Source organism: Bidens hawaiensis, unplaced genomic scaffold (assembly GCF_021521415.1).
Source record: "Bidens hawaiensis isolate Kalapana, Puna unplaced genomic scaffold, B.hawaiensis_p1.1 tig00013251_1, whole genome shotgun sequence".
Classification (NCBI taxonomy): Eukaryota; Viridiplantae; Streptophyta; class Magnoliopsida; order Asterales; family Asteraceae; genus Bidens; species Bidens hawaiensis.
Genome location: NW_027492121.1, coordinates 548560 through 571718, shown reverse-complemented (window position 1 = coordinate 571718; position 23159 = coordinate 548560). Strand labels below are relative to the sequence as shown.

At 35.4% G+C, this 23159-nt stretch overlaps 2 protein-coding genes and 2 pseudogenes across 4 annotated transcripts; 2 read left to right on the top strand and 2 right to left on the bottom strand.

Moving 5' to 3' along the window:
• The first annotated feature begins 7574 nt into the window (after positions 1-7574).
• On the top strand, positions 7575-11735 carry LOC143543720 (6,7,8-trihydroxycoumarin synthase-like; annotated as a pseudogene). The gene is made up of 2 exons (XR_013137131.1): positions 7575-8586; positions 11111-11735. The product of XR_013137131.1 is annotated as a 6,7,8-trihydroxycoumarin synthase-like (transcript).
• A 736-nt stretch (positions 11736-12471) lies between these two features.
• On the bottom strand, positions 12472-14981 carry LOC143543722 (6,7,8-trihydroxycoumarin synthase-like; annotated as a pseudogene). The gene is made up of 3 exons (XR_013137132.1): positions 14554-14981; positions 13261-13723; positions 12472-13089 (listed from the first exon to the last, which is right to left on the bottom strand). The product of XR_013137132.1 is annotated as a 6,7,8-trihydroxycoumarin synthase-like (transcript).
• A 1124-nt stretch (positions 14982-16105) lies between these two features.
• Positions 16106-16713, top strand: LOC143543723 (17.5 kDa class I heat shock protein-like). The gene has a single exon (XM_077035980.1). The coding sequence runs from the start codon at positions 16115-16117 to the stop codon at positions 16574-16576; it is 462 nt and encodes a 153-aa protein (XP_076892095.1). The 5' UTR covers positions 16106-16114; the 3' UTR covers positions 16577-16713.
• A 188-nt stretch (positions 16714-16901) lies between these two features.
• LOC143543724 (histone H3.3) lies at positions 16902-18164 on the bottom strand. Its single transcript, XM_077035981.1, has 4 exons — positions 18067-18164; positions 17921-17997; positions 17311-17401; positions 16902-17219 (listed from the first exon to the last, which is right to left on the bottom strand). Exons 1-4 carry the CDS (start codon positions 18136-18138, stop codon positions 17049-17051), a joined length of 411 nt encoding a protein of 136 aa, XP_076892096.1. The 5' UTR covers positions 18139-18164; the 3' UTR covers positions 16902-17048.
• Positions 18165-23159: the final 4995 nt, after the last annotated feature.

Below are 23159 nucleotides of genomic sequence, written 5' to 3'. Positions count from 1 at the left end.
AGCTTGTTCTTTCATACACCGATGGAAATTCATCATCCTCAGTATTCCATCGAGTTTAACATTCCAAGCTCTTGGGGCTTGTTTTAGACCGTATAAGGCTTTCGATAACTTGTACACCTTATGCGTTTCTTCCGGTTTCTCGAACCCCTCCGGTTGGTAAACATAAACGGTTTCTTTTAAGTCACCATGTAGAAACGCCGTCTTCACGTCTAAGTGGTGGATTTCCCACCCGTCATTGGCTGCAAGGGTGATTAAGAACCGTATTGTCTCGATTCGTGCTACCGGGGCGAACACTTTATCATAGTCAATCCCATGTTGTTGCACGTATCCTTTCGCCACAAGTCGCGCCTTGTGCTTATTTATCGACCCGTCGGGATTTCGTTTTACTTTGAATACCCATTTTAAACCAATTGGTTTAACGCCTTTTGGTAACTCCGTTAAACTCCACGTTTTATTTTTCTCGATTGACTCGATCTCGGCCCGCATCGCTTTCATCCACTCGGGTTTCGATTTCGCTTCGTTAAAATTGCTCGGTTCATCATTCGTTAATAGTAGCAATTCTTCAATAAATTCGTTGGAATTTAACTCATAGTCACCAAATTTTACGGGTAGGACCGAAGGGCGAGTGGAACGTCTAACCGGGGTTTGTACAGCATCATTCACGACTACATTACTGCTGTTTGCGACGGGGCTACTGCTGCTAGCGACAGTTTCGTTGCTGCTGTTGCTATTAGCGACAGATTCATTGCTGCTGCTGTTGCTGTTAGCGACAGAAGCGTCGTTGTTGCTGCTGTTTGCGACATATTCGTCGATGCTGTTGTTGTTTGGACCAGAATGGTCGCTATTTGCTGCTGATTGGCCGATACTGTTGTTGTTAGAAATTGCAGATCCGGATTCGGCTGGGTTGAGCATGATCGGCCCAGTTCCGGTATCAACGATATTACCCCACATCATAATAAACATACCCGGTTCTCCTTATTATCGGTTTCATCTATTTTATCCCAATTCCACCCTTCTTTTTCGTTAGATTTAACGTCTCGACTCACGACAATTTTCCGATTTCATGGATCGTATAACCTATACGCCTTGCTACCCGGCTCGGTCCCGAGGTGAACGAGACACCTCGATCGATCGTCTAACTTTTTCAAGTGGTTAGCTTCAATTTTAGCATAAGCAACACACCCGAATACGCGAAGATGTTCGAGGTTCGGTTTCATTTTCTTGAACATCTCGTATGTGGTTTTTCCTACCAAGGTTCGCGTAGGAGAGCGGTTGATCAAATACGTCGCATGTCGAACCGCCTCGCCCCATAAATAATTTGGAACTTTCATTGCCTTCAAGATGCTTCGGGTCATCTCCATGAGAGTTCGGTTTCGCCTCTCAACCACACAGTTTTGTTGTGGCGTGTATGGTGTGGTTAAATGTCTCACCACGCCTTCATCTTCAAAGAACCGATTTAGTTCATGTGAAGTGAACTCTCCGCCCCTATCGGTTCGTAGAGTTTTAATCAAGCACCCGGTTTCTTTTTCGACCGACGCCTTGAATCATTTAAGCATCTCGGAGGCTCCGTTTTTTTCTTTCAACAAAATCGACCACATAAAACGAGAAAAATCATCAATTAAAACTAAAACATACTTATTACCCGTTAAAGTCGGTGGAGTGATCGGTCCGCATAGATCTCCATGGACGAGCTCAAGTACTCGGGATGCTCGATAAGATGTTTTGTTCGGGAACGGTTTTCTCGTTTGTTTACCCACCATGCATGATTCACACCATTTATTTTCTTGATGAATTTTAGGGACGCCCATAACCACTCCCGTCATCGTCCTCATCGTTTGGAAATTGAGGTGACCGAGTCTCGCATGTCATAACCACGAGTCTTCGTTTATTTTTTATTGTAGACAAACCGGGCTTCCCACATTTAATTTAATCTTGTAGAGCCGACTTTTGTTTCTAGTGACTTTCATTAACAACACCCCGTGTTTATCATGCATTGTTAAATAGTCGGCCGTCATCCAAACATCACAACCGGACTCGGTTGCTTGCCCGAGACTAATAATATTATTTTGTAAGTCCGGTATATAATAGATGTCGGTCAAGAGTTTTTGTTCTCCGGTTTTGCCTTCGAATAGGATGGATCCTTTGCCTTTTATTACGACACATGATCCGTCCCCAAATTTAACCCGACCAGTAATACGATCGTTGAGCTCGGCGAAATAAGCTCGGTTCCCAGTCATATGGTTACTCGCGCCGTTATCGAGGTACCAAACATCTTTTTCACTCGAATCGGCCTTGAGTTTGTTCGGAAACACTTTTTCTTCGTTGAGGTGGACGGTCTCTTGAATGCAATTCATCATAAAAAACGCACCGTCTACTTTTGGTTCGTCCTCGTTTGTTATTGCCATGTTTGCTTCTTTGTTGAACCGTACCGGACACTTAGAAACAAAGTGTCCGAACTCCTCACAACGGTAGCATTTAACTTTCGAAAGGTCTCGTTTTCCCCTCTCGTTTTGGTCATTCCGGGTTTTGGTTGGTTCCCGGTTTCGGTCTTGCCCGGTATCACGGCCTCAGCCACGCCCCCCGGGACGACGAAGCCCCTCGTCCACGACCTCTATTTGCTTGATCACGAGAGCTATTTCGGTTAGAATAAGAATCAGATTTATGAAACATTAACTTACCGCGACTGTCGGGTTGATCCTCGTCTCTCGTTCTCTCTTCGTAGGCCTTTAAACGTCCCACAACTTCCTCGAAACTTACGGTTTTGAGATCTAAGATTTGTTCGAGCGAAGCAACCATGTGGATAAAACGTCTTGGCAAGCTCGTGAGAAATTTCTTGACGAGTCTCTTTTCTTCATACGGTTCTCCATGCGTGGATGCTTTTGACTTTATTCCCGTTATCTTCGCGGCATAGCTGTCGATTGTATCCGAATCCTTCATCCTCATAACATCGAACTCTTCAATCAACGTTTGAAGTCTCGCTTCTTTTACCTGATCGGCTTCGAGATGTTGAGACTTGATCGCTCCCCACATCTCCTTAGGCGAGTTCAAATCACCAATTTGCAAGATTGGATCTTCGGGAATTGATTGAAACAAAACCGCGGTTGCGATATTGTTTTGCTTCGCGTCAGTAGTGCCGGGTTCGATTGCACCCCAAACGCCAAGAACGTTAAAAATTACCTTCATACGCATAGCCCAAATAGTGAAATTTGTTGCGGTAAAGCATCGGACATTGAAACGAGCCTTGATCCAGCTCGTGCTCGTTTCTTTGGCCGCTTGATCGCTCATCCTTGGTTTTCGTCTATTATAGAAAATCGAAACTGATTTTCGTGAAGAAGAGCCTTGATCCAATCCTTTGAATCACCACTGGTCGTAGTCCCTGAACACGGACTCGATCGGTAATAGATTCTTTCAAAGTTGATATACTAATCCTAGATGACAATTCAGATTTAATAATAATATATATAATGAGCAGCTTCTTCCCTCGTATCTTAAATTAAATCCACAAAAGACAAAACTATCTCTTTTGACTTTTTCTTGATTTAATTATTGAAACACATTCAGATTGGAAGTCTCTTGGTCGTGGACACCAATCTTCAGATCACGGGATCGTAGCTGGTTTCTTCATCGCGCTCTGATACCAATTCAAGAGCTGAATTGGAAACACGAATTATTGGCAAACACCCAAAACGATTATTGTATTAACAAACTCACTCAAAACTTAATTACAATAATGAAACCCTACACGGTTTATATAGACCAAACCTAGACACGTTTGAGTCTAACTAGGATTCCTAAACAATAGGTAAAATAATTAAAATAAACCTAACAATCTAAACCCACATGTATTAGGAAGCATTAGGATCCATATGTAACTTGTGCCTTGCTCGCCAAGTTACTTGCCTTGCACATCAAGACTTTGATTAGAAATTGCCAACAAATTATGGTGCATGATACATGATACACAATTACAAAACATATTCTACGCGATTATATATGAATGCCCCTCGTGGTTATATAACATGTTACATACATGTACAGGAGATAAGAGATATGCTCGAAGTTTTTTCTTGTGATTTTTGGAAAACATATCCGAAAGTGTAGACGGAAGAAACCGATTTAAGATAGTTTGACCAAAAGTAAACGAGCATTAAAAAATAACAATTAATTGTTTAGCCGTCATTCAACTAGCACAATGAATTCAAAACTATTGTAGACAGTTCATTCTTATCTAAACCAGGCTCATCAAGACATCAAGTCAATTTTTATCATATGAGGGGATCCCAACTTTCTCACACAGCATAAATTATTCAGCATATAAAATCCGATATAAAACACTTCATGATAAATTGAGGTAAAATTTTCTAAATAACAAAGAACGTTTTTTTGTAAAAAAAAAGTAAGAACGTTTTTTTTTTATAAATATAGCTTTTTTCCAGCCTCCATTATTTAATTTTGATAGCGTCAGGTAATGATGAGAGACTAGGCGAGTAGATGACGTTTACTAATTGGATCCTTGAACTAAACAAGTTTTATTTCATCGCATTGTCGTGCCTTCAGGCGAGTGTTCACGGACGTTGGTCTTAGGTGATAGTTTTTTTTTATTGAAAGACGAGTGTATTCCGATATATTTGTAACACCCCAACCCCAGGCGGATTATACGCTGGGACGGTACGTTAAAGATTATTTATAAGCTCGTAACACTATTGAAGTAACAATAAATTTATTTCATTTTAATTAATCGCAAGAACACAATTGTTTCAAAAGCAAAAAAACATTATATCGAAAGTATAAACATTATTCGTTATATTAACTAATAAAAATAGTTGGACCATTATTTTCATACATGTTACAGGTTGATTTTCATACATGTTACAGGTTGATGTGATGCAAGAACTATTAGGTTTGTCATATAATGAATAATGTTTATACTTTCGATGTAATGTTATTTGCTTTTGAAAACAATTGTGTACTTACGATTAATTAAAATGAAATAAATATATTGTCACTTTAATAGTGTTACGAGCTTATAAACGGTCTTTAATGTACCCCCCGGCGTATAATCCGCCCCGAGGACGGGGTGTTACAATGGTAAATTTAGCTAGTAGCCTATTTAAATGATTCGATAAACGTTAAAAAGAAAAGGAAAATTGGTTTTTATTAGTCCCAACTATTTCATTTTTATCAGTGTTGGTCCCAACTTTCATTTTGGCTGGCAATGGTCCCAACTTTCACATACGTTTATTCCACTAGTCCGCGACTAACGGAGTACTAACTCCGTTATGTAAATGATGATGTGCCTGCCCTAGTTGTCAAAATCATGTGACATGGCAGCCTACGTGGACCTTATGTTTGTGTATTATACTTAACATTATACTTTAACATTTTGAAACCCCCAATGTCACATAAGGTCCACGTAGAATCAGCCAAGCCGGACGTATCCATAACAGTTAAAGGAGACGTATCCATACCAATGCATTCCAAATCAGTTAAAGGAGATGAATCCATAACGGTTTCCAAAACGTTATCCACGCCACTGCCGACGAAGAGTAAACGTCTGGCGCCGTCTCCGGGCGCCATTTAAAAAGATGCGAAGAAAGCTAAGAATAATAATATTGTTAACGGTGACCGCAAGAAACCGGTAGCTGCAACGGATCCGGATTCATCGGAATCGGAAGAAACAAATTCCGGTGGCTATAACGATTCTGATTCCGATTCACCGGCTAAAACGTCCGGCTTGGTTGATTCTCATGTTAATGTTAAACCTAATTTATCAAAACCAATTGAACAAAATGAAGCACAAACCCTAGCTTCCAAAAGAAGTCAAATTATTAAGATGACATAAGGTCCACGTACGCTGTCATGTCAAATGATTTTGACAACTAAGACAGACACATCAACATTTACATAACGGAGTTAGGACTCTGTTAGTCGCGGACTGGTGGAAGAAACGTATGAAAGTTGGGACCGTTGACAGCCAAAATGAAAGTTGGGACCAACTTCAACAAAAATGAAATAATTTGGACTAATAAAAACCAATTATCCAAAAGAAAATATTTGTATACCATTTTTGAAAGAGGACAAAATTCTCTAATTATGACCATGTGAACGTGCCGCTTTCAGCCGCATCTGGTCCCGCGAGTACTCACCTGGGAGATTGTGAGTAGAGAAACCATAGAAAAATATTTAATCGCATGGCCGGCCATCGTGATTAGGGTGGTCGGAGCACATTCCATCTTTTATTATTTTTAACACCGTCTCCCGTTCAAATCAACACAATATCATTTTATCTCTAAACCATTATAATTCATCTTTCAACCCTTCAATGCATTCCAATCCATCTTTTAACAAAAAAAATTCTCCACTTGGTTAAATTAACTAAATTATTTTCAATTAAAAAACATAAATATAATATAATTAAAAACAAACCTTAAAATATCATTCATTGAAAAAAATACGTACATCTATAAAACATTAAACATAACATTAAAATACTAAATTTAAAAACATCCCCACTCCGGATTCACCGGTTTCGGAGTCTTGTTGAACCGGAGCCGGAGCCGAAGCCACAAGCACGGGATAATTTGTTAGGACATCCCACGCTTCCAGGTGATAAAACCCCTGGGTCGAGACATGGTTTTGGTAGTCACGATTTGCTTGTGATAAGTAACGCTTGTGCTTCGGCAAGTGTGGTTTCGTAGAATCATTGGAAGTATGTAACACTCTTAATGACATCCCTCCACTTTGCGTTAACTTGGTGTGCGGTAGGCTGATCGGTATCTCCAAATTGAACATAGGTGTCTTGAAATGCATACCAAAATTGGCTTCGCGATGCGTCGTTGTCTGTAACGTGCATCCAAGCCCTTGTCAACGCTACGACATCATAAAAGCTCCACATGTCCCTGGTCGTGCTGTCGGAGATTTTTTGTTTGTGATTTGAAAAATAAAGGTTTTTAAAAGAGATTGAAATGAGAGAATGTATGTGTAAAAATTGGTTGAATAAAGGTTAACTTACAGGGTAAAAATGTTTATCTATTTTAAATATTACCGTTCAACAATAATGACCGTCGTGGTCAGGATAGAATGTGACATGCCACGCCGTTGAGACTTGAATTTCTTTGGTACTGGGGGAGGTGAGGCGGTGTTCCCTTTGGTACCGAGGCGACACAACCTCCCTCCCGCAGTCCCGTTCCCACCCTATCCACCCTTATAAGTGCTATGGACCTATGGTGATGTAGTGGGGCGCCAATCCGTGCCACATCACCACCAATCTATGGTTAGACCATTACACCTATCCAACTAAAGAGCGCCAAACTAGGACGCACCCCCTTGAGCGTTAGTGTAGTAACAATTAACGAGCAAGGGGCCCAGAATGATGGAGCCAACTACAAATCCAATCGATCACTATGCTTCACTCACATTCTTATAAAAGAAAAAATATTAAATAATAATTTTGTTTTTATTTAAACCATGACGTGTTTTTAAACAAAAGTGAATATCCTCACAATGTAGACGGCAGTAACATGACAACACTTTTGGTCGAGTAAATATAACACATGTATAACACATGGTATAAGTACAATTAATGCAAACGCCCAGGCTGTTTCATTATCTGATTAGGTCCACCAAATATATATATAATAACAAAAGTACAAGTGCAAGTTCATAACATTGATCTCAAAAATGTTCCTGCCTTGTTTGTTTCTTCTCTCTCTTCTCTTATCTCTCATTTACCTTATTCACAAAAAGAAATCAAAATTCAATATTCCCCCAGGCCCTCCTGGACTACCCTTCATCGGCAACTTGCACCAAATCGATGAATAAAGCCTTCATACTTCCTTATGGAACCTAACCAAACCCTACGGTCCGATAGTATCCGTCCGGTTAGGTTTCAACTCGGCTGTTGTTGTATCTTCCGCAAGTTTAGCCAAAGAAGTATTGAGAACACAAGATAATATCTTTTGTGGACGGCCGTTATTTATCGGCCAACAAAAGTTAACTTATGGTGGCATAGACATGGCCTTTTCTCCCTACAACGACCACTTAAGAGATATGAGAAAGATTTTCAACTTTCATTTGTTCAGCCCGAAAAGGGTGCGTTCGTTTCGATATATTCGTGAAGATGAGGTCTCAAGTGCCATGAAGACGATACACGACATGGCTCGGTCGGGTGAACCGGTAAACTTGAGTCAAATGATGAAGGATTTGGCTAGTGTAGTAATGATGAGAATGGGTTTTGGGAAGAGGTATGAGTACCAAGATGGGCTTGAAAGCAAGAAGGTTTTTGAAATGATTAATGAAGTTCAAGGGCATTTGGTGGATCTTTATGTCTCGGATATTTGGCCTGGTCTGCCTTTTGCTGGTTTGGTTGATCGGTTGATGGGTAAGATGAATCGGCTCAAGAAATGCTTCCGAGATCTTGATTCGTTTTACCAACAACTCATTGATGAACGGCTCGACCCTCAAAAACATAAGTCTAATTATGAAGATGAAGATGAAGATGAGGATGATGTTATTGATATACTACTACAACTTGTGGGAGACGGAATGTTCAACCTAACTCACCAAGACATAAAAGCTATGCTCATGGTAATTATCAATCTAACCTCTTCTCTCTCTATATATTGCATTAATACGAGTTTATTTACTAAGAGGAATGTTTCAACAAAAACCACATTTAACTTGAAAACTTAAGAAAATCACTTTTAAGCAATAATATATATTTTTAACGTTTATTTTGGTAATTTTCTTTTATAACAAATTAATGCTATGCTGATATTATATAGTTTGCATTATTTGTTTTAACAAACAGTATACTACTGTAATAGTGTAATGAAATGGCATCATTCATATACATTTAGACAAATTTATTTAATTTACTCATCCAAACTTAAAACTCAAACCTTTGGTTATTTAATTGACTTTGTTGATGTTGTTTGAGCCGCCAACCCTGTAACATGTCATTGATATAGTTAAGTATAATAATTTCATATATGTTTATCTTTTCCTTTTCTTTCACGTATTATTGTTTAAATGTCGAATTACGTATCTTATGTGCATGACATGAGCGGTGGCTTTTATTTTGTCAAACATATAACTTCTTCAAGAAGAAAAGTAAATAGGCGTGCAAGTTGTTTGAATAATTATGGCATCATAGAAAATACGACCGCGTTATTATTATATTTATTATTTACTATTAGTTATCCCAGAGGGAAGGGATATAGCTGTAAATAAACCAAACCGAATTAAATGAAGTTGTGTTTATGTTCGTTTATTTAAAATTAAACTTGTTTATGAACGGTTCATGAACGTTAATTGAACAGAAAATCTTGTTTGTTTCCGTTTGTTAAGGAATTGCATGTGTTCACGAATTCAAATGAACAGTTACTATTTAAGAAAAAAAAACAACATTCTTAATCCAAAACATTAGGCATAATCACCTTAATAAAATACAAAGTTAAACACTTGAGATAATATAATCATAAACAGAACCATCCCCTAAGCGGTGTTATTATGATAATGTCAACGAAACACAAGTTAGATTTTTTATTATAGTTAAAGCAAGACTTTATAAAACAAACCAGTAACGAACAAACTGAACATAAACAATAAAATTATAAAATTTAAAATGTTAGGTTGGTTATTACAAATAAATATTATATAAATAGCAAACAACCTTTTAACTAACAAACATAAACTAGCGAACGTAAACGAACATAAATGAGCACATTATCGAACGTTTACGAAAAAAAACCTTTGTCCATGTTCATTCATTTAACTAGACTAACAAAATTTCTTGTTCGTATTCGTTCATTTATTAAGCGAACGACCGTAAACGAATTGCCTGTTGAACGATTTATGATATCTTCGCTGAACGTTCGGTTCGTTTACAGCCCTAGACAAGAGAGTTGGTAAGGAGGTTCTCCCTCCCGTCAATGGTGGAGGTTCGAGACTTGGTGGTGCCCCGAAGGTTTGAGACTTTGTGGTGTTTCAAATGGGGTCTAATTTGCTGTTAAAACAAACTTATACTCCTTCCGTCCCTTTATAAGTGTCATGGTTTGAAAAACACAAAATTTATGAAAGATTGAATGATTGTATTTTTTTGTTTAACAAATGACTATAATACCCTTGACACATATAAAATGACAAAATTTAAGGAAGTTTGAATATTGCATTTGTGTAAGGGTAAACTTGTAAATTAGTTAATAAATTTTGAAAGTGGACATATGTAATGGGACAAACTAAAAAGGAAATGTGGACACTTTCAAATGGATGGAGAGAATAATCTCTATGATTGTAAATATATATTTTTTTGAACGATTGAAAATAATTTCAATTATTTTAATTATTATTCTTATTTTATGCAAAATCGTTACAATATTAACTAAATTCCGATAATCTTTTAATTTTTAATTATAAAGTTATATTTTACCTAAGGAACACTCAAGCCAAACACTAAAGTCAATGTGGACTTGGTTAAGACAACATAATATGATCAAAGTGGGGAAACATGACTCTCCAAATATATTGATAAAGATATAAAAATATAATTTAATTGAAAATAAGAGAGAAAATGTAGTAATTTTAGTGTAAATTTGGATTCAAAAATACTGGAAGAATGAGAATACTCTAAGGTATTGGATTTTAAAAAATTTGAGCGGTAGCGCAAAAAAATATCAGGGGTAAATAGATAAAACGGGGGAAAAAAGGTTCCCCATCGCCAGAAAAATTGAGTGGTAGCGGATGCTACCCCTTTCATTGAAGTAGAACCGCCCTTGTTAAACACTATCTTTTGTTTCATTATTTTTACATGTAATTATTTTTTGGCAAAACCAAAAAGAAATAAAAAAAAAATTGTTGATTGCGAAAGTACATATATGTATCTCATACGATGTTAATATATGTAAATTATGAGCTACATTTGTATTGTTGCGTTTTACAAGTATTCAAATATCTTAGTGGTTATTATTTGAACTCTCCTTTATTATTGACTTATTATGTAACAAAGTTGAAATAGTATGAAGATTGATTATGCTTTAAGTTTTCTATTCAAAATTGGTTTATTATTGATTTACATAATCGACTTATGCTTTCATGTTTTATGTACATCCAGGATTTGTTGGTAGCCGGGACAGATACTAGTGCATCAACAGTGGTTTGGACAATGACATTATTAATAAGGAACCCTAAAGTAATGCAGAAAGCACAACAAGAAGTGAGAAATGTGATTGGAAAGAACAGTGAAATAGATGAGGATGATCTTTCCAAACTCTTCTATCTTAAGGCTGTGATCAAAGAGACCTTGAGACTATATCCTCCAGCTCCTCTTCTCGTACCTCGAGAAACGAGGGAAGTCACCATCATACATGGCTACCAAATCAAGCAAAAAACCCTAGTTTACGTTAATGCGTGGTTTATTGGGAGGGACCCTAAATCTTGGGACAACCCGGAAGAGTTCTTGCCGGAACGGTTCTTGGGCGGTTGTGATATTGACTTCAAAGGGAACAATTTTGAGTTGATTCCTTTTGGTGCTGGTAGAAGAATATGTCCCGGAATGTCAATTGGAGTTGTCATGGTGGAGCTTTTACTTGCTAATATTCTTTACTTGTTTGATTGGGGGCTTTCGGATGGGGTGAGGAAAGAAGATATAGACTTTGTGGTTATGCCGGGGATAACTATGCACAAGAAAAATGAACTTCGCCTTTTAGCTCGTGTGCACAATTAAGAGATTATTTCTTACTCAGGTTAATTTATAATAAAATATAATTTATACTCGTTTATAATATATAATTATTGCAAGACAACAAGATGTTATAACGAGTAATCGAAGCATATTGCAGTTGAATTATTATATTTTTTATTATTTCATTGGATTTATCCAAGAGGTGTATGACATGAAGAGTAAGACACAAAACTAGTACCAATAGATGATTAGGTCATTTGTTTTAGTCATGTGTAATATTTTTATGTATTAAGAGTTTCTACCAGGTGATAAGCTTTCCCTTGGCGACCGAACGTTTATGAGTATGCATATGTATGAGTGTTAGTCATGTAAATCATTCGGTTAATGAAGTCATAGTGCTACAATTATCTATTTGTGTTTCAATTAGAATTGCTTATCCTATATTGATTGTTAATCGAATCGAATTCTCCACATTCGTCCATAGATCTTTCAAGAGTGAATACATGATGTTGTAGATCAATCCTATATCCGAGCTCGTTTATCACTGTTTCGCACACTTCCACACCGAGACTTGGACATGTCTTAGCAACGGGTTTGAATGTAAAAGTAAAAAAGCTTTAATATAAAAAGGTTGAACCACTACACATGTGTAATGTGTAATGGTGGTGTATTTATTTTAAATAAATGTATTGCGGTTATGGTATACCATGTATGAATTTAGGTTCAATCTTTATGTTACATAAGCATAGAAAAGAAATAAATCGAATTAATAGTCTCTTAAAATTAATGTATTAATTGTAGTTGTACACATGAGCTAAAAGGCAAAGTTCATTTCTCTTGTGCCTGGTTATCCCAGACATTGCATCAAAGTCTATATCTTCTTTTGTCATGCCATCCGGCAACCCCCAATCAAACAAGTAAAGAAGATTAGCAAGTAAAAGTTCAACTATAACAACTCCGACCGACATTCCAGGACAGATTCTTCTGCCAGCACCAAAAGGAATCAACTCAAAATCATTCCCTTTGAAGTCAATATCACAGCCGCCCAAAAACCGTTCCGGCAAGAACTCTTCCGGGCTGTCCCAAGAATTAGGGTCCCTCCCAATAGCCCATGCGTTGACGTAAACTAGAGTTTTTTGCTTGATTTGGTAGCCATGTATGATGGTGTCTTCCCTCGTTTCTCGTGGCACGAGAAGAGGAGCCGAAGGGTATAGTCTTAAGGTCTATTTGATCACAGCCTTAAGATAGAAGAGTTTGGAAAGATCATCCTCATCTATTTCACCATTATTCCCAATAACATTTCTCACTTCTTGTTGTGCCTTCCGCATTACATTAGGGTTCTTTATTAATGATGTCATTGCCCAGACCACAGTTGCTGCACTAGTATCTGTCCCGGCTACCAGTACATCCTTTTGAAGTGAAACATATAAGCAATTAATAATAAATATCAAAATGGAAATTAAAAACTGAATCAATTTGGATTTTATGCAGTAGACGAGTTTATATATATATTTGGATTAGAATAGATTATATTGTTGATAAAATTGAAAACAAAAACAAAAATCTTCCAAACTAATTACCATGAGAATGGCTTTTATGTGGTCGTGAATGAGGTTAAAGAGTTTGTCTTTCACAAGTTGTAGTAGAATATCAATAACATCATCCTCGTCCTCCTCAGAAGACTTATGTTTTTGAGGGTTGAGCCGTTCACCAATGAGTTGTTGGTAAAAGGAATCAAGATCTCGGAAGCATTTCTCCAGCCGATTCATCTTGCCCATCAACCGATCAACCAAACCGACAAAAGACAGACCAAGCCAAATGTCCGAGACATATAGATCAACCAAATGCGCCTGAAGTTCATTAAGTAGTCTAAGAACCTTGATTCTTTCATGTCCAACTTGGTACTTTTTGCCAAAACTCACTCTCATCATTATATTACTCGTCACATTCTTCATCAATTCACTCAAGTTTACCTTTTTGCACGAAAGAGCCAGGCCACGTATCGTTTTCATGGCACTTGAGACCTCATCTTCTCTAATATATCTTGAAAATGAAATGAAAAACAAAACGATACCGGTGAATATTAACTAAAATCTAGATTTCTTTATATAGAGATTACAATGAAAAAAATAAAGATAAGTTAATCATCTAATCTAGAGATGGGTAATAGTAAAAAGCTAACGATTACTCAGATATCTAAACTAGAGATAAAATAACGACTACAATCCTTAAAATGGTGCTTGAAAGTCACGATTGTTTATAACGTGCTTGAAAGTCACGATCGTTTATAACTTAATACTACTAAAGTGTGACCGAAGTATTTCCGACGGACTAATTGTCTGTTTTTGCCCAACTTGGACAATAATCTTAAAAGCGTTGTAAACTTTCTTATCAAATATCCCGACGTCCTTAATTACCTACAGATCACTGACTACCAATACTCTGTTGGCATTGAGTTCCCACCAAATTTGAGCAGGTTGAAAGTCTTTTTTAAAAAAATTTAAGGGATCTATATATCTGTAATCTCCGACAAAGTTTAGTCATCAATGACCAACCATCAATGATACTCATTTGATTATAAGTAATGGGTTTGGATCAAAAACAATTGAAAATAACGTGCTAATTGTGAGAATCAAGTAGAGTAATTATATATGCAAGTAGACTAATTATGTAATTACATCATAGAGTAATTACATAATTACCCTACTTGTATATATAATTACTATATTTGATTTTCACAATTAACACGTTAATTTCATTTGTACGTTAACTTTTCCCATGTAACTATAGTTTAGCAAGCAAACTAAGAAACAAATTATAAATCAAAATTTCAAATAATTATAACCACCACATGCATATAACTTCCCACATACCTAATAGATTGTATTCTTTTAGGACTAAACAAATGCATGGTAAAAATCTTTCTCATCTCTCTCCAGTACTCATTGTATGGAGAAAACGTTATGTCTAGGCCATTATAAGATAACTTCCGCTGGCTAGTAAATAAAGGCCTACTGCAAAAGTTAACATCATGGGTTTTCAAGACTTGTTTAGCTAAACTCGCGGAAGATATAACAACAGCCGAGTTGAAACCAAACCGAAGGGATACGATCGGGTCGTAAGGCTTGGTTAGATCCCATAAGGAAGTGTGGAGGCTTGACTGGTCGATCTGGTGCAAGTTGCCAATGAAGGGTAGTCCAGGAGGGCCTGGTGGAATATTGAATTTTGATTTGTTTTTGTGAAGAAAGTAAATGAGAGATAAGAGAAGAGAGAGAAGAAGAAGTAAAAAAGGTTGTAACATATTTGAGATCAGGTTATGAATATGCACCAGTAGTTTTTGATATTTAGAATTGAATGGAGCTAAGATAAGAATGAATCTATAGTGATTTTTGCATTATTGTTGCATGATGGCCATACACTTAAAAAAGTGTGTTTTTCGTTTATTTTAAATTAATTTGTTCTCGTATTTTTTTATTTCTGTATACGGCGTTTAGGTTCCTCATGGAGGCCATAGCCATTCTCAAATTCTCAATTTTGTTGTTCGTTTTCGCTAGCTCATTTGATTTTATCGTTCACGTTACACAACTAGATCGCCATAAAGTGGTCCCGGTTAATTAGGGTCAATAAAATGGCTTCTATTGAAACTGCTTTTGGGTGTAAACGAGTTGAAGAAAATCAAAGAGTCGGTTTTGAAAGCGGGTTTCAACTGTTTAGAACATCTTTACGCATTTCGATTTTCCACTACCCAAAAATTACTTTATCTTGACACAATGTTTACTCACATGGCTTTAGCCATCATCAACTCCATGTCCCATTTCATGGTTCCATACCTCATGATTTTACAACACAAGATCCAATATTAGATTTTTTTCACATAATTAAACTCCACCTCACAGCACAAGCTAACGGCAAGCTTGCACCCACCTATGTTCGCGCTCCCGAAGGCTAATCCCTCTTTCAAAAGGATTCGTGGCATGTCAAGTCATAAGCTAGCATAAATTTGAGAAAATTAAATCATCTAAAGTTAAATCAGGAAAGATAGTTATAATAATAATAATAATAATAATAATAATAATAATAATAATTGTTTTTAAGAAAATGTTAATTTGATGAAGAGGTGGGACAACAAAAAATAACGATTAAATTTTTAAATAACAATAAAAAAAATTTAAAAATATTTATAAAAAGGGCTTTTTTTTTTTTCATTTATGAAAGCGAAAACAGAAAAACTTTCCAAAAATAAAAGAAAACAATCTCCAGCATGATCGAGAAGCTTCTGTCGTTGTATGAGCAATGAATATGATTAATCTTTAAGAGCCATCCTGAAAGTTCTTGAACATGCTCCAACCAAATATATACTCAGACCATAAACAGACCAGCATAACAAATCATCGAATCAATCAAGCAAATCAAGTCACTCACGCACATTTGAAAATGTCGATCATTCCAAGCCTCTTTGGTGACAGGAGAAGCAGCGTCTTCGACCCGTTTTCATCACTCGACGTCTGGGATCCCTTCAGAGACTTTCAGGTTCCATCTTTCTCCAACGAAACCTCTGCGTTGGTAAACACCCGTGTGGATTGGAAAGAAACACCAGAAGCACATGTCTTCAAGGCTGATCTTCCTGGTATCAAGAAGGAAGAAGTGAAGGTGGAGGTTGAAGATGGAAACATCTTGCAAATCAGCGGCCAGAGAAACATAGAGAAGGAAGATAAGAGCGATACATGGCACCGTGTGGAACGCAGCAGCGGGAGTTTCACAAGAAGGTTCAGGCTACCGGAGAATGCCAAAATGGAGGATGTGAAGGCTGCAATGGAAAACGGAGTGCTTACGTTTACTGTGCCAAAGGCGGAAGTGAAGAAGCCTGATGTTAAGTCTATTGATATCTCTGGATAGAAAAGTTTCATGGTGTGTATGAGTATGTATGTTTCCCATGAGTGTGTGATATACATTTACATATACTATGTATGCATAAGTAGTGTTGTTTCTGTAAACAAGACTGATGAATAAAGTGTTTTATTACTATAATTTTTGTGTATGAAAATACATTAAATCCTTATGAAGTTAGGATAAAGACTTTTAGTTAAAAAAATCCAAATGATGATCCTCCAACCAACTTTACCATCTGCAAGTATGCAGTTAGGTGTACTAGAGCAGAGGGTTAGAAAGCTCATCATAAATATTATGGAATCAATCATATGTTTCATTACCAATTTCAAACTATATAAAGGCTAAGATGTTATAGCTGACAAACCTATCAAGTTTGATACCATCATCACATAATCAAGAAAGCAAGTTCAGCATGTAAAGAACACATACTACTACTGCAACAAAAGCAAATCAAACTAGAATTTTAGTACAAGGGGATTTAAGCACGCTCCCCACGGATGCGCCTGGCCAACTGGATGTCTTTGGGCATGATGGTGACCCTCTTGGCATGGATGGCACACAAGTTAGTGTCTTCAAACAGACCCACAAGGTAAGCTTCAGCAGCCTCTTGAAGGGCCAACACAGCATGGCTCTGAAACCTCAAATCAGTCTACAAAACCAAGAAACAAATTAGAACAAACAAACCCTTTAAGTTCAGACTACACAAATAAATCTTGAAACATAGGTGAACAAGCACGAACCTTGAAGTCTTGAGCGATTTCACGAACAAGCCTCTGGAAAGGCAGCTTGCGGATGAGAAGCTCTGTGCTCTTTTGGTACTTACGGATCTCACTGCAATGAAATCAAAGTGATTATTAGTAATCACCAAACATGTTCTCTCTCACAAGAATTAACATTAGCAATTTAGCATTGAAAATTTGAAACAATACGAAGAGCTCAAAAATCACGAATCTATTGGCAAAAGGAATTCATGGTTTTCTAGGTTTCCGAAACAGTTAAGAGAATCTCAGTATTGAAATTAAATTAAAGTCGGCATCAATGATCACCAAGCATGCTCTTACAAAAACTATCATTCGTATTGAAACAAATAACCATATGGAAAGCACAAAGTCACAATCAGTTTATGAAGGATTAAAGTTAAGTTGTAAACAATTATTAAAAACTATTGGCAAAAAGAAGTCACTTTACTTTTTACAATAATGCCATTAGTATTGAAACAGATAAGCACATAAAAAGCTCAAAATCAAGATCTATTACAAAAAACTAAAGTCAAATTGTAAACTAATAAAGCTATTGGCATATTGTATTCACTTATTTATTCTAGGGTTTCAAAACAGTCTGAAGGCTTACCGGAGAGCAACGGTTCCAGGACGGTAACGATGCGGCTTCTTCACTCCTCCGGTTGTCGGAGCTGATTTCCTGGCAGCCTGACAAAATTGAACACGAATTTAGGACAGATTATAAATTATGCGTACTATTGAACCAAAATGGCATACCTTGGTGGCAAGTTGTTTACGGGGAGCCTTTCCGCCGGTGGATTTACGAGCAGTCTGCTTTGTACGAGCCATTGATTGAAGAAACTAGGGTTTCGAATAATAATAATTTATGTGTATGCTATTAACTTATGTGTATTTGGACCTTGTTGAAGTAAAAACTCGTCGCTTGAGGTTTTCGGTAGATGATCTATGGATATCAAGTGAAAAAGGCTAAATTTATCTCGTCTGGGTGATGGCGTCTCATATTACCTCTCCTTGGGTCGAAATAGGAACCAAACCCATAGAAAATCCATTAGAAGGTCCATGGACCGCCTCGAGGTCGATTCTACACTCAATTCAAATCGGAGTCTCTATGAAAAAGAAACAAATGTATATGTATATGTATATGTATATGTATATGTATATGTATATGTATATGTATATGTATATGTAAATATTATATAGTGATGTAACCCAATGTTCACATATAAACCAATGTTAGGACATTATCATATGGATGAATATATTTTAACAAAATACCTTTTCCCTATAGATTTTTTTTAGCTTAGATTAATTTTGATTTTTTCCATACTTAATTATTTGTTAAAATGATATTTAAACAAATATAGTTTCATGTGTGTTGAGATGTAAGTTTATAATTTGAGATAATCTATACAGTTTAGGAGGTCAAGGCTATACTATCAAGATGTGATATGAGCCAAAGATACACATAAAACAAAACTATCTCATTTAGTATTATCTTACTGACTACATAAAACAAATATAATTTGGATCCGACAGCTACAACATTGATAAGAGTAGTGCATTTAGAATAGTCTTAGAGAACATCGTGTCATTCCAAAACTTCCAAATAGCCAACCATACAACAAAAATAATTGTGTCCACCATAATTTCTTTCTTAGTCAAACTTAAAGCCGAGTTATCAAGCCAATTTATAAAGTCATAAGGGAATCTCAAAGCTGGGAAGTTCAATTCTAGCAACAAAATCCCAAATCTTTTAAGCCGAACCACACTCACCAAACACATGAGGAGTTGTTTCCTACCCATTCAAACACGAGTAATTAGTAGTCGGGACATCAGCAACCTTAGCAGCCAAATTCATTCGTGTTGGAAGATGATTTCCTAGTACCCTCTACTAGTCCACTCACATATATTTATTTTTCGAGGTAAACAAGAGATCCGAATCATTTTATTCAGACCTTTTGAGAGAGAGAAAAGAATTAATCATTTTTAAATTTGAAGTTCTGTTTTACTATTTGAAGAAAATAATTTCATAGGGAATAAAGGTGAGACGTATGCCATATGTTTGTATCCTTTTCTTTGCTTTCCCTTCTGGTTCTTTTGTATTGAAGCAAACCTTGTAGAAATATTTAACACAAGATTTTGACATCTTATGCATTCACGTGACACACACACACATACATATTGCAAAGTTCCCATCCATGCATCCAATCACGTATTTTATATTATTCTAGACCGCGAGTTTCTTGTATTTTATGTCACCGTTCTCCTTGAACTGGAGAATTCCTTTGCCTCACTCTAGCAGAATATGTTATTTTAACCGGGTCCATACTGGCTTCAAAATTTGAATTGGGCGTTCCCCGGGTAACCATACCGACGGCTACCACTTGACAATCGTTGTGTCACCACAAGAGCATAACTTTCCGGGATAACACTCGGTGAGACGAAAACCCGGGTAAACTTGGTCACTCAGGATTCAAGCTCACAACCTCTCAACAACCTAGGTTAAATCTTTCATTGACATATCTACCAAAGTAACATAAGTAGGATCGAACTTGAGTCTCACTGAATTACGCAATCATTCCTATCACTAGGTCACGTCATCTCATAATATATATATATATATATATATATATATATATATATATATATATATATATATATATATATATATATATTCCCAAATCATTCCTATCACTAGGTCACGTCATCTCATAATATATATATATATATATATATATATATATATATATATATATATTCCCAAATTTTATTGGATAAATATGGAAGGAATTGGTTGCCATAAAACATTGTTCTTTCTTTAGAAAAGACCATTTCCTGCCCATCTCCCATTCTTTCCTCATCTCTGATCAATTTATTTTTTATATATTTTCTTAGAGCGTTTTTTCCGCGTCTATCTATTGATGTATTTCAACCGTCAGATTATTTGACGCTTTAGATCCGACTTGAATAAAACATGTATGCTAAAATCCTCAAAATCCAATTAAATTTTTTGCCACCTTTTGTTTTCAAATTTTTACCTTATTATTGATCAGAGTCATATAGATAATAAGTAAATATAATGTACATTTAGCTTATCATCCACATTATGTGTTATTAGCTATTTGCCTATTTCTACACACGCCTTAATTGTTTACCATAGCAATAAGATCATGCATTGTGGACGCCAAAGTCACCTTAGCCCCTTAACACCCGTTAAATCACAAAACCATCTTCATTTTGGATGCCATGGGCGTCGTCCCATAAACGCTAAACAACCCCACCACCGTTATCTCTCCACCAATCACACACACATAATTTATATTATTTTCTTTTTATATAAATATTAGTAAAATCATAACGTGATAGCTAATTAAGGGCTTAGTTAAAGCCTATGTGCATTGCAATATCTTGACAGAACATTATACACTGTTTAGTTAGCTAAGAACACATGACCTAACAAAAATCATAATGTTAATATTAATAAAACGTAACATGATGCCTATTTTTAAAAATAATTTTAAAAGAATATAAATGTAGCATCCCAAGAAACAGTGTCTTGATCATCTTACGTCATATTCGTTGTCCCTGCAAACTCCATTATAATCCACATACACTATGTAAACCTTTTTTATACGTAAATGTATTGTTGGATACTTCAATTAATCAACCTGTTACTACGTATACTAAACAACAAAATAGTTAATATTAGGGATTACTTCATAAAATATTAACCAATTTTGAAAGTTGTTTCAATTAGGTCACTGATAAAAACTTTTAATATTATTAAAATAAAGCAATAAAATGTATTGTTTTTTCTTAAAAACAAGTGATGGTTGCCACAAATATCTATACAATTAACTCATACATCTTACCAAAAAATAAACATAAATCAAATTTATAAATGTATGCATAGAAAATCAATGGTGGTTTGTGTATAGATGTAATTACATATCAATTTATTCTAATAAGTTTTTTACTGTATTTTCTGGCTCAACTTTAAAGCAAAGGATGGTTTTGCTCAAATAGATAAGTGTTCACTTAATACAAAACCAATTTTAAACAATAAACTAAGAACCATGTAAATATACATATTATGTAGTTATAATTTATAAAACCAAAGAGCTTGGTATTTCATGTGACCCAAGTTCGATCCCCCTCCTCCCCTCTTATCATTTAGTTTCAGCGTCACCATGTGATTATGGGAGACTAGACGAGCATGTGACGTTCAATAGTTGGATCCTTAAACTGAATATTGGGTTTTATCTCACCACTCTGCCGCGCATTCAGGTTCACATGTGTTGGCCTTAGATGAGGGTTTTCTTCGGATCAAAAGACGAATGTATTCCATTATAATAAATTTAGCAGTAACTCATTTGAATAATTCGTTTTTCGTTCAAAAATTAAAGAATAAAATATATAAGAAAATAAGTATAAAAATACAATAATTCAGTATGGGGTTAAATATGTTTGAATGGTCAAAAGGACTGTATAAATGTCAGTTGACTACTACTTTTTGGTTACTAGGGTTGGCCCATATCATCATTCACTCAGATTCTACTGTTTTTCATTCAGTTTCTACTTTCTACGAGTTAAAACTCTGAAAGTGAAAGGGGAAAGTTGCTTAAAAATAACTCAAAATCTCTAATAATACAATGTAATAAAAACAAAAAAAATATGTTTTTTTTTTGTAAATATGCCAGTTATTATCTTTTATATTACTTTGAATTATACAATATTCAATCATTGTCTTGTAAATGATTAAATTATTGATGTTTAATGTATTATACTTCATTTACTAAAATGTATAAGTAAATATCAACTTTTTAAAATTAATATGAATTAGTTTTATTTACATAACCATGTATATTAAAGAACTTGATATTAATAATAACAAAAATGTTATAGCTTGTTAAGGCTATACTTATGCACAATCTCACAATCTTAATCTCACATTATAAAATTAATTTCTCTCTCCTCAATCTACATAATTTAACTCATCCCAATCTTTTACTCTCATTAACAACCCAATCTCATCCTTTTTTTATTAAAAAAGTTCAATTTATATGTAGTTTTGATTAACTATATAAATATAATTAATTAATTATATTTTTTAAAAAATATATGATTTAATTTAAAACTTTAAATATATATGTATATTGATTAAATTTTAATTTTATATAAAAATACGATTTATTAAACGAACTCAATTTTTAACAAAATTTATACCGAAATATTCAAAAAAAAAACTAAGTCCATGTTTTTTATATTTTTTTAAAAAGTTAAATATAATAAGTTATAAAACAAAAACCATAATATAATATACACTTAAATGTGTAGAAAAATATAAAAAAATAAAATAAAATTCCAAATCATTGATATGTTGACATGTGGCAAGAAAATGGGACTGCAATCTGGATTCTGATCACGATCTCATTTCTTGAGATTGTTTGCAATTTGATGTATTTTATATTTTTTTATTGCCTAGGTCCCACCAATCTCAACCTTAGATCGTTGATGGATGTAGTCTAAGAAAGTCTAGCGAGAGAGAGAGAGAGAGAGATGATGATGTATAGATATATACATCGTGTATGTATATGTGATTGATGATGTGTACGTAATTGTGTGGAAAGACTAAGGTTTGGTCTGTAGTCATGTTGATAAGTCATAACTGTATGTGTAGACTGAGGATCCATGACAGATGCATATTATTATATAGTACATGGTGTCGGTTGATTTATACCTTACATTTTACAGCATCTTAATTAGAACTGATTTTAAATCATATGAATAATAATGGAATGTACCAAAAAGTTTACAATAGCCTACATTAGGATAGTTAGAGGGTTTTT